This window comes from Pogoniulus pusillus, chromosome 19 (assembly GCF_015220805.1).
Source record: "Pogoniulus pusillus isolate bPogPus1 chromosome 19, bPogPus1.pri, whole genome shotgun sequence".
NCBI lineage: Eukaryota > Metazoa > Chordata > Aves > Piciformes > Lybiidae > Pogoniulus > Pogoniulus pusillus.
The window spans coordinates 8,149,630-8,164,697 of record NC_087282.1 but is presented as its reverse complement, the minus strand read 5'-3'; the positions used below and the strand labels follow the sequence as shown (position 1 = coordinate 8,164,697).

General features: G+C 50.5%; 1 protein-coding gene across 1 annotated transcript; it reads right to left on the bottom strand.

Moving 5' to 3' along the window:
• Positions 1-6,227: 6,227 nt before the first annotated feature.
• Positions 6,228-12,135, bottom strand: BRS3 (bombesin receptor subtype 3). The gene is made up of 3 exons (XM_064159147.1): positions 11,544-12,135; positions 9,892-10,243; positions 6,228-7,948 (listed from the first exon to the last, which is right to left on the bottom strand). Exons 1-3 carry the CDS (start codon positions 11,972-11,974, stop codon positions 7,541-7,543), a joined length of 1,191 nt encoding a protein of 396 aa, XP_064015217.1. The 5' UTR covers positions 11,975-12,135; the 3' UTR covers positions 6,228-7,540.
• Positions 12,136-15,068: the final 2,933 nt, after the last annotated feature.

Genomic DNA, 15,068 nt, shown 5'->3' with positions numbered 1-15,068 from the left:
CCGGGAGCGCGCGGAGCCCTCCGCCCCACGCCGCCGCCGCCGCCGCCGCCGACCCTTCCAGAGCGCCGCGGCGCGCAGGAGCGGAAGCGGCCCATTGGCTTCCTCCCCCGCCCGCTGCGCCCCGCAGCGCCCCGCAGCCAGCCGGCCGCCGGCGGGCCCACCACGTGGGCAGCGGCGGAGCCAATGGGAAGGAGGCAGGGCGGGGCCGCCCGGGGGGAGGGCTGGGCGCCGGGCTGGCTGATGACGTGAGAGCAACAGACCCAATGGGAAGGAGGCAGGGCGGGGCCGCCCCGGGGAGGGCTGGGCGCGGGCTTGCTGATGACGTAGGGAGCAGCGGAGCCAATGGGAAGGAGGCAGGGCGGGGCCGCCCCGGGGAGGGCTGGGCTTCGGGAGGCGCGCGGCAGGGGCGGTGCTTGCTCTGCGCCTGTGGGCGGGTCGGGGCCTCAGGGCGGCAGGGTCCGGCCGTGGCTGGATCAAAGGCGATGCCTCTGCTCTTGGAGCCACAGCGGCCTTACTGCTGACTCTCAGCCTGCAGCGCTGTATCACCGCGGGCATGAGGGCGGCTGGCCCTGAGGATCTAGGCTTGAGGTCCCTTCTGGGCCTGCTCTGGGCAGGGAGCTGCGTGTAGAAGGGCCTTGCATGATAAAAAGTGTGTTAAGAGGTGTGCAGCACCTGCAGACAACACTGAACGGAGGTCTGGGGCTCTTTAGCCTGGAGAGCAGCAGACTGAGGGGAGGAATCTCCTCAATGCAACAGAGCAAGGGGACAGAGTCTCAAGTTGTGCCAGGGGAGGTTCAGGCTGGATGTTGTTAGGAAGTTGTTGTCAGAGAGAGTGATTGGCATTGGAATGGGCTGCCCAGGGAGGTGGTGGAGTTGCCATCCCTGGAGGTGTTGAAGCCAATCCTGGCTGGGGCACTTAGTGCCATGGTCTGGTTGGTTGTCTAGGGCTGGATGCTAGGTTGGGCTGGCTGATCCTGGAGGTGTCTTCCAGCCTGGTTGATTCTATGACTCTTATCATTCTGAATGCTGATCAGTAGCTAGAGGGTGGAGGTCATGAGGATGAGGCTGGGCTCTTCTAAGTGTTGTGCAGTGATAGGACAAGGGACAATGGGCACAAACTAGAGCACAGGAGGTTCTACTTAGGGCAGAAAAGCTTTGAGGGTGATGGAGCCCTGGAGCAGGCTGCTCAGAGTCTTTCAGAGTCTCGGCATTGTGTTCCTGTGCAGCCTGCCGTGGGTAACCCTACTTTAGCAGGGAGGTGGACTAGATCATATCCAGAGATTCCTTCCAACCCCTACCATTCCATGATTCTGTACAGTCAAATTGCTGCAGTGGAGGAGCTGTGCAGGTAGCTTGCCACTGTTTGTCACTGACACCAAAAGCCTGTTTTCATAGTCTACTAGAGGCAAGGATAAAAAAGAACTAGGTGACTCAAAAAGGGCATGCTGCCTGTTAAAAAAAATCACACTGGTTCGTTCTTCCCCCATGGCACAAGTTTCTGATGGAAGTAGTTTCATAGAATCAATCAACCAGGTTGGAAGAGACCTCCAAGCTCATCCAGTCCAACCTAGCACACAGCCCTTAGCCAATCAACCAGACCATGGCACTAAGTGCCCCAGCCAGGCTTTTCCTGAACACCTCCAGACCCATTCCAATGCCAATCACTTTCTCTGCCAACAACTTCCTCCTAACATCCAGCCTAGACCTCCCCTGCCACAACTCCAGACTGTGTCCCCTTGTTCTGTTGCTGCTTGCCTGGCAGAAGAGACCAACCCCCAACTCCTTTCAGGTAGTTGTAGACATAAAGGAGGTCAGCCCTGAGCCTCCTCTTCTGCAGGCTGCACACCCCCAGCTCCCTCAGCCTCTCCTCATAGGGCTGTGCTCCAGGCCCCTCACCAGCTTCATTGCCCTTCTCTGGACACCTTCCAGCACCTCAACATCTCTCTTGCATTGAGGAGCCCAGAACAGGACACAGCACTCAAGGTGTGGCCTGCCCAGTGTTGAGTCCAGGGGCAGAAAAACCTCCCTCATCCTACTGGCCACACTGCTCCTGATCCAGGCGAGGATGCCATTGGCTCTCTTGGCCACTTGGGCACACTGCTGGCTCCTGTTAGACCAATAAAGCCTCCCAGAGAGAAGAAGCTGCTGCTCAGGTCTACCTGGGTGGCACAAGTACCTGTTTGTCCCGGGATATGGGTGACAGGCTTGGGGGTGTCCAGCTACAGCTGTTGTGGCTCTCTTTAGAAACGGGGTTGCTACATTGGTACAGATGCTAGAGATGAGGCTTGTCCTCAACATCTTGAGTTGGTTTTGTGTTGATGGAGTCTGCAGTCGGTTACTGACCTGTGTCAGCGCCTGCGGACACTGAAATGGAGTAATTAACATTTTCTTCCTGGGATCTGTTCGTTTAAAAGACTTTCATTCAGTGCCATCTAGTGGTTTGCACAGTGTGATCCGGATAGCCGTTACAACGACCCCAAGTTTATAACTGCTAATGACTTTCTTATTGATTAGGGAATGAAGAAGCACAATGTTTAGGGCTTGTCTTGTAAAATTTAACCTGCAATTAAACCCCTTCCAGGCAATCAAATCAGCACAGGTGTTTTAAATGGTTGCCTGTGGTAAAGCAACCTTGCCACTCAGAAATGACAATTGTGTTCTCTACTGAAGTCCTCTGGAAATTAATATTCCAGGAATTAATATATCAGAGAGTCATGAAATGGTTTGGGTCGGAAGGGACCTTCAAGATCATCCAGTTCCAACCGGCCTGCCATGGGCAGGGACAATCTCCCACTGACCTAGTCTGGAACAGCTCCAGGGAGGGGACATCCACAACCTCCCTGGGCAATCTGTTCCAGTGTCTCACCACCCTCATTCTAAAGCATTTAATCAATCTCCCCTCTTCCAGCTGAAAACCCCTGCCCCTTATCCTGTCACTGCAAGCCCTTCTCAGAAGTCCCTCCCCAGCTTTCTTATAGACCTCTATAAAGTCTCCCCAGAGTCTTCTCTTCTTCAGGCTGAACAGCCCCAACTCCCTCAGCCTATCCCCATAGGGGAGGTGCTGCAACCCTCTGATCATCTTGGTGGCCTCCCCTGGACCTGCTTTAACAGTTTGATGCCCTTCTTGTGCAGTCCCTGGTGTACAGACTGGAATAATGATAAAATCAGACACAATCCTGAGCTGGGGAAGCCCTTGTAGGCAGAGGCTAACATCAGCTAAGTTGCTGATCAACAGACTGTCAGCTGAATTAGCTGAAGGTGTAACTACAGACTTCTACTAACCTTTGGCTGTTCCAGAAAGAACATCCAGCCTACTTAATGGCATCTTTCATGCTTCAAGATTTTTTTCTTGGCAAGAATATTACAGTAGTTGTCCAGAGATTGTTCTATGATAGCTTATAAACTGAGAGCTTAAGAGATGTTTGTTTCAGCTCTCAAGTAGATACTGAATTTTCCTGAGGAGCAGGAGATTCTGAACATAAACTGTGCCTCCTCATAAGAACTGGAATTGGAGGTATGTTTGGAAGTAAAATAATCATAGTCTTAACTGTTGTAAGTGATAAAACTAAAGCCTTATGCTGCTTACTTTATTTTGACAGAGTGTTTTACCTTCATAATGTGAGTAAATGTAGTGAGGTCTGTGCTGTGTTTCCCTCATGTGCAGGTCTGCCTACAACAGGTCACTGGGGCACTGTCCTGGGGAGCAGGGCATCCAAATTTAGGTTAATTTGAGGTGAAAGTTTTTTGTGCAGTTTTGGGCTCCCCAGTTGAAGAGAGACAGGGATCTGCTGGAGAGGATCCTGCGGAGGGCTCTGAGGATGATGAGGGGACTGGAGGGCATGGCTGATGAGGAGAGGCTGAGGGACCTGGGGCTGCTTAGTCTGGAGAAGAGAAGACTGAGAGGGGATTTGATAAATGTTAATAAATATCTGAGGGCTGCTAGGAGTGGGGGGACAGGTTCTGCTCACTGCTCCCTGGGATAGGACAAGGAGCAATGGGTGTAGTTGCAGCACAGGAGGTTCTGCCTCAACACCAGGGGGAACTTCTTTCCTGGAAGGGTCCCAGAGCCCTGGAGCAGGCTGCCCAGAGAGATTGTGGAGTCTCCTTCTCTGGAGTCTTTCAAGGCCTGTCTGGATGTGTTCCTGTGTGATCTGTATTAGATAGGATTGTCCTGCTCTGACAGGGGGGTTGGACTGGATGATCTCCTTGGGTCCCTTCCAACCCCTAACATCTTCTGAGCCTGTGATCCTGTGTGAAGTGAGAGCAATTGGTGCAGTGCAGCAGAGTGGTAAATCTGATCTGCACACTTCAATGTAGCTGTGAGGACAAACCACCTCGAATTCCCTCACACTTTCTGCAGATAACAGCATGCCTGATGGCAGCTATCACGGCACAGAATCTTACCCTGCTACCACCATCTGTTCTGCTCCTCTGCAGAAAGACAGCACAGGGAGCCAGCTCAGGGAGCTGATTCTGCTGGAAACTCATCATCAAGGAAGGTTATTCTGTCCCTGTACTCAGCACTGGTCAGGCCGTACCTTGAGTACTGTGTTCAGTTCTGGGCTCCTCCATTGCAGAGAGATGTTGAGGTGCTGGAAAGTGTCTAGAGAAAGACAACAAAGCTGGTGAGGGGCCTGGAACACAAACCCTATGAGGAGAGGCTGAGGGAGCTGGGGGTATGCAGCCTGCAGAAGAGGAGGCTCAGGGCAGAGCTCATTGCTGCCTACAACTCCCTGAAGGGAGGCTGTAGCCAGGTGGGGTTGGTCTCTTCTGCCAGGCAAGCAGCAACAGAATGAGGGGACACAGTCTCAAGCTGTGCCAGGGGAGGCCTAGGCATTGGAATGGGCTGCCCAGGGAGGTAGTGTTTGGGAAAAAACTCTAAGGTCATGGAGGCCCCACCTGCCTTTGAACACCTCCAGGGAAGCAGCATCCACAACCTCCCTGGCAACCTGTGCCAGAGTTTCACCACCCTCACTCCAAAGGATTTATTCCTAATATCCAGCCTCAATCTCACCTCTTCCAGCTCAAAGCCATTGTCTCTCATCTTGGCACTCCCAGCCCTTGTCAGAAGTCTCTCCTGAGCTCTCCTGTAGCTCCTTTCAGGTACTGGAAGGCTACTCTAAGCTCTCCCTCCAGTCTTCTCTTGTCCAAGTGAACAGCCCAAACTCCCTCATCCTGTCCTCATAGCAGGGGTGCTTCATCCCTCTGACCATCTTCATGACCTCCTTTGGACCCACTCCAATTGTTCCATGCCTTTCTTATGTTGGGGACACCAGAACTGGACACAGCTCTCCAGGTAGGGTCTCACCAGAGCAGAGCAGAGTGGGAGAATCACCTTGCTCATCCTGCTGTTGTCACTGCTTTTGATGTAGCCCAGCACACAGCTCCCTTCTGGGCTGCAAGTGAGTGTTGCTGGCTCATGTTTAGTTCTTCACCAACTGACACCTCCAAATCTGTTATGGTTTCTATCATGAGCTCCCAAAGAAGAAAATTTTGGTACACTAGCTTTGTGGAGCAGGATTTGCCTCCACTGTTTTGTGATGTGAAGGCAGTCCCTGCCAGCAATACTGCTGAGTCTTTTAGGGCTGCTCAGGCTGCCCATGCTGGGCTGTCCTTGGCTTGCCTCTGCACGCAGAGCCATAAAAGCAGTGGATCTGAGGTTAGAAATAGAAAGCCTTTCTAACAAAGGATAGACATCTCTCTATCTGGATAGATATCTATTCTGTCTAACAAAAGGATAGACAAAGACTGTCTATCCTAGTATTAAAAGGGACTACTACTTGAATGACTTGAAGAACACCAAATAAGTGCAATGGAAAAGTCCAGCTGCCCCAGCATGCTTGTAGATGTGCAAACCATTTAGATGTGACCACATTCACTACAGCAGGAGTGAGTGTGTGGAGTGGAATGGTTAATCAAACCCCACTATGCTGTACAGGAAAAATCCATCTGGTCCAGCATGCTTGTAGATGTGTAAACCATTTAGATGTGACCACATTCACTACAGCAGGAGTGGGTGTATGGAGGGAAATAGTTAATCAAACCCCACCATGCTCTACACTTTTGGGGGGTTTACTTCAGACTCACTCTAGGCTGGTTCCATGGATTGGGTGCAAAGTTTCAACTGAGAGAAATGCAGGTTGTGCAGTCTGGGAGAGAGAGCAAAGCCAAGCAGGAGACTTCTGGAGAGTTTGCTTCAAAAGGGCACAGGAAAGCCAAACTTAAACTCTTAGAACACAGATTCACCCCAATTTCTTGATGTTAAATCACTGTAACAATAAAGAACTCTGCACTACTGAGATCTGTTACCTGTAGATCACAAAGGTTTTTACAAACATGGTTAAAGGTGATTATAGGTTCTTAAAAGAGCTGTTCACCTGCTGGTTCCCTCCTTAGCAGCTGAGAAGGGCACACAGCACTCAGCTCTTTCCTAGAGTCTCAAAGTCAGTGACAGAGCAGAGGCTGGTGTGGATCTGACCCATAATGATTGGTCTTTTTGTAGCACACCAGTCTACAAACCTGAGCTCTCTTTCATTCCAGCCTGCTTTCTGACATGCATACCAGTTGTTCACATGTGGGACAAGAAAAGAAGTGGATCCAATATTTGCCTGGTCAATGCTCTTGGGAAGATAATGTTGTTTCAGTGGCTTGCTGCAGGTGAAGGTACTTGAGAGATGGAGCTCTCAGTCACAGGTCAAAGAATAAGTCACCAAGAACAAAACAATCCTCACCAACACTGCTGTATCCTGCCCTCTCCAGTCCAGGAATTCAAGCTAGGGGTCTGTGTTCATGCTTGGGCACATGAACCCTCCCAATGAGCTTGGCAAGTTCAGATGCTGCAGCTTCTTCTCCCAATGTGACTTCTTTATAAGTTTTTGAAGTAATGAGGAACTTCTGATGAAGAACATTTCACAGCCAGGGCAAGCCATGGCTCCTCTTTCTGGGAGCCTTTCACAGCCAGGGCAAGCCATGGCTCTTCTTACTGGGAGCTTTCACAGCCAGGGCAAGCCATGGCTCCTCTTTCTGGGAGCTTTCACAGCCAGGGCAAGCCATGGCTTCTCTTTCTGGGAGCCTTTCACAGCCAGGGTAAGCCATGGCTTCTCTTTCTGGGAGCTTTCACAGCCAGGGTAAGCCATGGCTCCTCTTTCTGGGAGCTTTCACAGCCAGGGCAAGCCATGGCTTCTCTTTCTGGGAGCCTTTCACAGCCAGGGCAAGCCATGGCTCTTCTTACTGGGAGCTTTCACAGCCAGGGCAAGCCATGGCTCCTCTTTCTGGGAGCTTTCACAGCCAGGGCAAGCCATGGATCATCTTCCTGGGAGCTTTCACAGCCAGGGCAAGCCATGGCTTCTCTTTCTGGGAGCTTTCACAGCCAGGGCAAGCCATGGCTCCTCTTTCTGGGAGCTTTCACAGCCAGGGCAAGCCATGGATCATCTTCCTGGGAGCTTTCACAGCCAGGGCAAGCCATGGCTCCTCTTTCCAGGATCCCAGCAGTAGTGACATGATTGCAAAGGCTCACTTTCTGTCCTTTATCCCAGATGAATTAAACACTTTCCTCTTCTTTTGTGATACTGTAATCTGTGAGGAGGGTGACGCTGATCTCTGAGCCGTGGGTGCTGCCCGTGATCGACATGGCTCTGGTGGGTGTGTTGCTCTGGGGAGCACTGGGAGGCTTGGTACCAAACTTTGCTGTGCAGCATGAGACTTGCTTCTTAAAATGCTGCCTGAAGCTTTTACTCAGCCAGTAAAGAGCAAAAGGATTGACACAGGAATTGCTGAAGGCCAAGGCACGGGAGAAAATGGTAGCTATCAGGTGAAAGGTGGAAGCATCTACGGAGGCATGGTACGTGAAGGAGCGGTACAGGTAGAGGACGTGGTTAGGCAGCCAGCAGAGGGCAAACAAGGCAACGAGCACCAGCACTGTTTTGGCAACTCTCTTGCGGGATTCAATCTACGAGAGAAGAGTGCACACCTGGTGTTAACAGCAAGGAGTAACCTCTGCTGATCTAGTCATAGGATCAGTCAGGGTTGGAAGGGACCACAAGAATCAGCCTGTTCCAACCCCCCTGCCATGCCCAGGGACACCCTACCCTAGAGCAGGCTGCACACAGCTTCATCCAGCCTGGCCTCAAACACCTTCAGCCATGGGGCCTCAACCACCTCCCTGGGCAACCCATTCCAGCCTCTCACCACTCTCCTGCTCAACAACTTCCTCCTCACAGCCAGCCTGACTCTCCCCACCTCCAGCTTTGCTCCATTCCCCCCACTCCTGTCACTCCCTCAGAGCCTAAAAAGTCCCTCCCCAGCTTTTTTCTAGCCCACTTCAGATCCTGGAAGGCCACAATAATGTCACCTGGGAGCCTCCTCTTCTGCAGCCTGCACAGCCCCAACTCTTTCAGTCTGTGCTCACAGCAGAGCTGCTGCAGCCCTCTGAGCATCCTCCTGGCCCTTCTCTGGACACACTCCAGCATCTCCACATCCTTCTTGTCACAGGGGCTCCAGAACTGGATGCAGTACTGCAGGTGGGGTCTCACCAGAGTGGAGTAGAGGAGGAGAATCCCTGCCCTCCAGCCTGGCTGCTGCACCACACAGCTTGGTGTTGTCAGCAGACTTGCTGAGGCTGCACTCAGTGCCTCTGTTCATGCACCCACAAAGCTGTTGAACAAGACTGGTCCCAGGACTGATCCCTGAGGGACTCTGCTTGTCACTGCCCTCCGCTGGGACATGGAGCCATTGACAGCCACTCTTTGGGCACAGCCATCAAGCCAGTTCCTTATCCATCAGTGCTCCACCCATCAAACCCATGTGTCACCAGCCTGGAGACCAGGATGTGGTGGGGGACACTGTCAAAAGCCTTGCTCAGGTCCAGGTAAATGCCATCAGTTGCTCACCCCTCAGCTATTCATGTTCTAATCTAATCTGGTTTTGAATGGGTCTGCAATTTTAAGTGTGTTGGTAACACAAAAAAAAAAGTGAAATGGAAAATTAAACCAAAACCAAGCAACTCAAGATGGGAAAGAAAACCCAAAACAAATCAAAACACAATCAAGCAACTGAAGATGGGAAAGAAAACACAAAAGAAAGCAAAACACAAAACAAGCAACTCAAGATGGGAAAGAAAGCCCAAAACAAAGCAAAACACAAATCAAGCAACTCAAAATGGGAAAGAAAGCCCAAAACAAAGCAAAACACAAATCCAGCAATTCAAAATGGGAAAGAAAGCCCAAAACAAAGCAAAACACAAATCAAGCAACTCAAAATGGGAAAGTAACCCCCAAACAAAGCAAAACACAAAACAAAGCAAAACAGAAGTCAAGCAACTCAAAATGGGAAAGAAAACACCAAACCAAATTAAAACACAAACCCCCTCAGAAATCAACAGGAATCCCTGGGTGTTTTTAAGGCCAGGCTGGATGTGGATAACCTGATCTAGTGGGAAGTGTCCCTGCCCATGGCAGGGGGTTTGGAACTAGATGATCCTCGAGGTCACTTCCAACCCTGGCAATTCAGTGAAATCTATTTCATAGTTTTGTGAACCAAGCATTTCCAGTGCAGAACACATTCCCTTCCCATCATGTGCCATCTAGACTAGGATTTGGAAGTACAATAGTGAATGTGTGAACTCACATGGGTGAGGTCTCAGTGTTGGCAATTCAATGGTTTAACTCCTGAGTTTAAAAGAGTCATAATAAAGCAAAACAAAACCTCTTTAGGACTGCATCATGCAGACTCCCAACAGTTAATGAGTCATGAGAAGGTGCTTAAGTGCACAGCTGAATTTGGATTGGCAACATGGGCCATGGTCTGGTTGATTGGCTAGGGCTGGGTGCTAGGTTGGGCTGGATGAGCTTGGAGGTCTCTTCCAACCTGTCTGATTCTGTGCCCATAGCTTACCTGCTTACGAGCATGCCCGTGTTCCTCTGCTGGCATGTTGACAGTGCTTTTATACAGAGTTCTGGCAATAAGAAAGTAGTAGACAGAAATGACAGCTAAGGGGACAATATAGAACACCAAGAAGCAAAGTAGGGAGTGAGCTTCCTGCAGGATTTTCTCAGATACAGGATAGGGAGCACATGCCTCAAAAGTGATGTTTTTGTCAGGGTTGCTAAAAGAATATAAATCTGAGAAGACAGCCTCTGGGATGGCCAGTATCATGGAGACAATCCAAACACAGCCAGCTTTGCAGCAGGTCTTCAGGAGAGCATCAGAAGTCTGCAGTTCCAAGGGCTTAACGATGGCTCTGTACCTAAAACCAACCAACAGCTCTGTCAGGATAAACACAGACATGGTGTAAACACTGACACAGAATCACAGAATTAACCAGGTTGGAAAAGAGATCTTGCAGTCCAACCTAGCACCTAACACTGTCTAATCAATTAAACCATGGCACCAAGAGCCTTCTCCAGTCTCCTTTTAAACACCTCCAGGGACAGTGATGCCACCACCTCCCTGGGCAACCCATTCCAGCCTCTCACCACTCTCCTGCTCAACAACTTCCTCCTCACATCCAGCCTGACTCTCCCCACCTCCAGCTTTGCTCCATTCCCCCCAGACCTGTCACTCCCTGACAGCCTAAAAAGTCCCCCCCCCCCAGCTTTTTTGTGGGCCCCCTTCAGATCCTGGAGGGCCACTAGAAGGTCACCTGGGAGCCTCCTCTTCTGCAGACTGAACAGCAGTTCTTCATTCAGAAAAGCAGTGCACGGAACACTGATTGCTCAGCAGCTCCTGACAGCAGTCAGATGGGAGCACTGCTCCCTACTAACGGTGCTGTTGTTGTAACCTGAGTTTAATTCAGGAGCCCTGGGCTAAAATATCCCTGGAATAGATGTAAGAGCTGTAGCAAACAATAGGCAAATTGTGTCACCTTGCACTAAATGCTTACCCAGCTGAAAGCTACTCTAGTATTGCAGTAGTCACCAAATCAGGAGAGTCATTCATCTGTCCCCCATTCTGCCCTCTGTTTTCATTTGGCTTTTTACCCCACAGGTCAATCTTTTGCCTTCTAGGATTTTTGAGCCTCACCAAGTGCATAGCACAAAGGATTTCAACCACTCAGGCATTTTCAGTGTTGTTTTTTTCTTCAGCTTCCCTGACTTCTGTAGAGCACCACTAGATAGCACCAATATACTGTCTTTGCCCTGCCTTAAAGCACCTTCTCTTTGCTGTGCAGCTGAAGGGGGAAGAAGAAACAGAAGACCCACCTCACTGTGCTCTACTTCAAGATAATAAAAGGTCCAAAGATATCAAGAGTCTTTTCTCACATTAAAAAGAACTGCTCCAACTTTTCTAGCACACAGTGTAAAAATCAAATGGGGGAGTGAATGGTTCCTTGGTTTGCTTTGGTTTTCTCTTCAGTCTATTCTAATGAGCAAAAGCCTCTCCTCTCCTTCTCTTCTCCTCTTCTTTCCTCTCCCCTCCTCCTTTCCCTCTCCTCCTTCTCTCCTCTCCTTCTCCTTCTCCTTTTCCTCTTCTCTCCATCTCCTCTCCCTTCATTTGCCCCTTAACACCTGCAACATCTCCTGACAAATCAGTCACATCAGACCCACCTGTCAGCACTGAGAACAGTCAAGGTAAACACTGAGACTCCAACTGAGGTGAGCTGGATGAAGGAGAGCAGCTTGCAACCAATCCTCCCAAAGAGCCACGTATCCACGATGTAACGCGTTGCATCGACGGGCACACAAGTTAATAAGAGGAGCAGGTCTCCAAATGCCAGGCTGGTGATGAAGATGTTGGGAACAGTCTGCATGGATTTAATCTTGAAAAAGACTTTGATGAGTATAGCATTTCCAAGGAGACCCACTGAAATGATCACAGCATATGTGATGTAAATGGTGCACAGGATCTCTAATCCTGGAAAGGAGTCTTCGGTCCATTGTTCGCTTGTGGTTTCGTTCTCCCTGACTGATTTCAGCCCTGTGCCATTTGCAGATGCACACAAAGTCTGATTAGCTGAATGCAAGTACACTTGAGGCATTTCTTTAACTGTTTCTTCTCCCCAGGTTGGACTTGAACTGATCCAATAGATGGCTTAAAATTGAGCTGGCTGCATATTAGCAAGGTCCATATTAGAAAGGTACAGGTTTGTGCCCGAAGTTCAGGTTCCCGTCACACACATCCCCTCTTGGGTCTCAAAACATGCCTAGAAGAAGTGCACACAGATTTATTCTGAACTGTGGAGGAGGTGGAGAAAAATTTTATTGGCTTTTCAGCTAGTGGAGCAGAGAGAGGGAGGAGGAAGGAAGAGAAAAGGAGTTTCTTTAAAGATATTAGAATCATAGAATCACAGTCAGTCAGGGTTGGAAGGGACCACAAGAATCAGCCAGTTCCAACCCCCCTGCCATTCCCAGGGACACCCTACCCTAGAGCAGGCTGCACACAGCCTCAGCCAGCCTGGCCTCAAACACCTCCAGCCATGGAGCCTCAACCACCTCCCTGGGCAACCCATGCCAGGCTCTGAGCACTCTCCTGCTCAACAACTTCTTCCTCATATCCAGCCTGACTCTCCCCATCTCCAGCTTTGCTCCATTGCCCCCAGTCCTGTCACTCCCTGACAGCCTAAAAAGTCCCTCCCCAGCTTTTTTGTAGGCCCCCCTCAGATCCTGGAAGGCCACAAGAAGGTCACCTGGGAGCCTCCTCTTCTCCAGCCTGCACAGCCCCAACTCTTTCAGTCTGTGCTCACAGCAGAGCTGCTGCAGCCCTTCTCTGGGCTCGCTCCAGCATCTCCACATCCCTCTTGTAATAGGGGCTCCAGAACTGGATGCAATTGTCCCTTGTCCTAACTCCACATGCCTTTGCAAACAGTCTCTCTCTATGATTTCCCTGAGGAGGCAGAACACTTGGACAAACACCATCTCTCAATTAGAAATAGAAAGCCAACTGGAATTTCATGCTGTCGTCAGCTGGCTTAGGCTGCATCCTATCAGAGAGAAAGCAGGATAATGTCTCTGTCTTTCCAAGTAATGTGGGCTTCTAAAGTGTCCCATTGCCATCAAACCCACAATTCATGCTGAGGCTTGAACAGGTTGGTTGTTTTGCAGTAATCCATGTGCTTACTGGCCTTGGGTGGTACAACTCTGTCCAGTTCTGAGCTCCTCAATTGAAGAGAGATGTTGAGGTGCTGGAAGGTGTCCAGAGAAGGGCAACAAGGCTGGGGAGGGGCCTGGAGCACAGCCTTGTGAGGAGAGGCTGAGGGAGCTGGGGGTGTGCAGCCTGGAGAAGAGGAAGCTCAGGGCAGAGCTCATTGCTGTCTGCAGCTCCCTGAAGGGAGGCTGTAGCCAGGTGGGGTTGGGCTCTGCTGCCAGGCAAGCAGCAACAGAAGAAGAGGACACAGCCTCAAGCTGTGCCAGGGGAGGTCTAGGCTGGATGTGAGGAGGAAGTTGTTGTCAGAGAGAGTGATTGGCATTGGAATAGGCTGCCCAGGGAGGTAGTGGAGTGGCTGTGCCTGGATGTGTTGAAGCCAAGCCTGGTTGGGGCACTTAGTGCCATGGTCTGATTGATTGGCCAGGGCTGAGTGCTAGGTTAGATGATCTTGGAGGTCTCTTCCAGCCTGGTTGATTCTGTGATTCTAACTGATGATTAATTCTTCTGGGAGAAAAATATCTCTTCATAATGCCATCTCAATCAAACCTGTCAGGACTGAGAGGTTTCTTATCTTTAGATTGAACAGTAGTCACATCTTAAACTCGGCTCTGTGATCAACTCCTGCTTGAGGTACAAAGAATGTGTCCTCTTGAGTTAAATCTCCTCAAATTAAGCAAGCCAAGGCCTCACTGCTAAATGGTGCAAGTGGAAAAGATGTCAAAGGACTGAGCTTTGTACCTTGGAAACAAAGATCAGTCCATGGTGGGGTTTTCTTTTTCCTTTGGATTGGTCTTCAGCTGCAACACTTGATTGGAGAAGAAGCACTGCTCAAGCCACAAGAGACATCTTATAGCCAAGTGCCTCTATCTTTAGCTGCACACACACAGACACAGGAAATCAGATTTGCTTCAGTTACTCAAAACGAAATCCTTGAAGTACTATGCATAAAAGTTCCCTCTCCCAACCCCCCATCCTTCCAAACACCAATGTGCCACAGGTTCCCTCTCCCAACCCCCCATCCTTCCAAACACCAATGTGCCACAGGTTCCCTCTCCCAACCCCCCATCCTTCCAAACACCAATGTGCCACTGGTTCCCTATCCCAACCCCCCATCCTTCCAAACACCAATGTGCCACAGGTTCCCTATCCCAACCCCCCATCCTTCCAAACACCAATGTGCCACAGGTAGCAGCTAGAAGACTAAAGCCGTGGCCAGGTGGAAGGAGGGGACAAAAAAGGTTGCATGGATGAAAACTTCCAATTCCTTTTTCTGGCAGTGTTTTCAGAGGAGGAGTTCTTGTCACGATCAGCTGTGCTGTCTCCTTTTATGCAGGCACAGCATGTAGGTTGCTCACAGATTTAGGTGCCTTCGAGGACGCCCGATTGGGTTGTCCACCCACACCAGCCTGGTGCTGTGCATCACATTAAACACAGAGTCCAACAACTGTAGCAGATTGTGACAGCTTAATGTCAGAGAGTTGCAGAAACTGTTGAGGTTCCCTGCATAGGAGAAGCATAGAATCAGTCAGCTTGGAAGGGACCACAGGGATCATCCAGTTCCAACCCTCCTGCCATAGGCACACACACCTCACCCTAGACCAGGAGAAGGAGATCACCAACCAGTGGCAACGAGTTGCTCTCCACCAGTGAATGAGACATTGGTGGTGTAGATGCCACTGGAGATTAGCTGAAGGAGATTGGTTCCTTGCCTTGAACTGCATTAGAGGTTGGCTGATGCATCAAAGCTCAGCCAACAGCATCAACCCCAGCTTCTTCCCCTCTGCTCTGCCCTGGAGAGGCTGCAGCTGCAATATTGAATCACAGAATCAGCCAGGTTGGAAGAGACCTCCAAGCTCATCCAGTCCAACCTGCAGTCCTGCACGCCCCAAACCCCTCTCCCTCTGTGGTATGCATGGGAGAGAAAAGGGCGGGAAAAGCTGTCCCCGAGCCCTGCCCTGCAGCGCACAGCGCAGCAAAGGCCCCTCCGG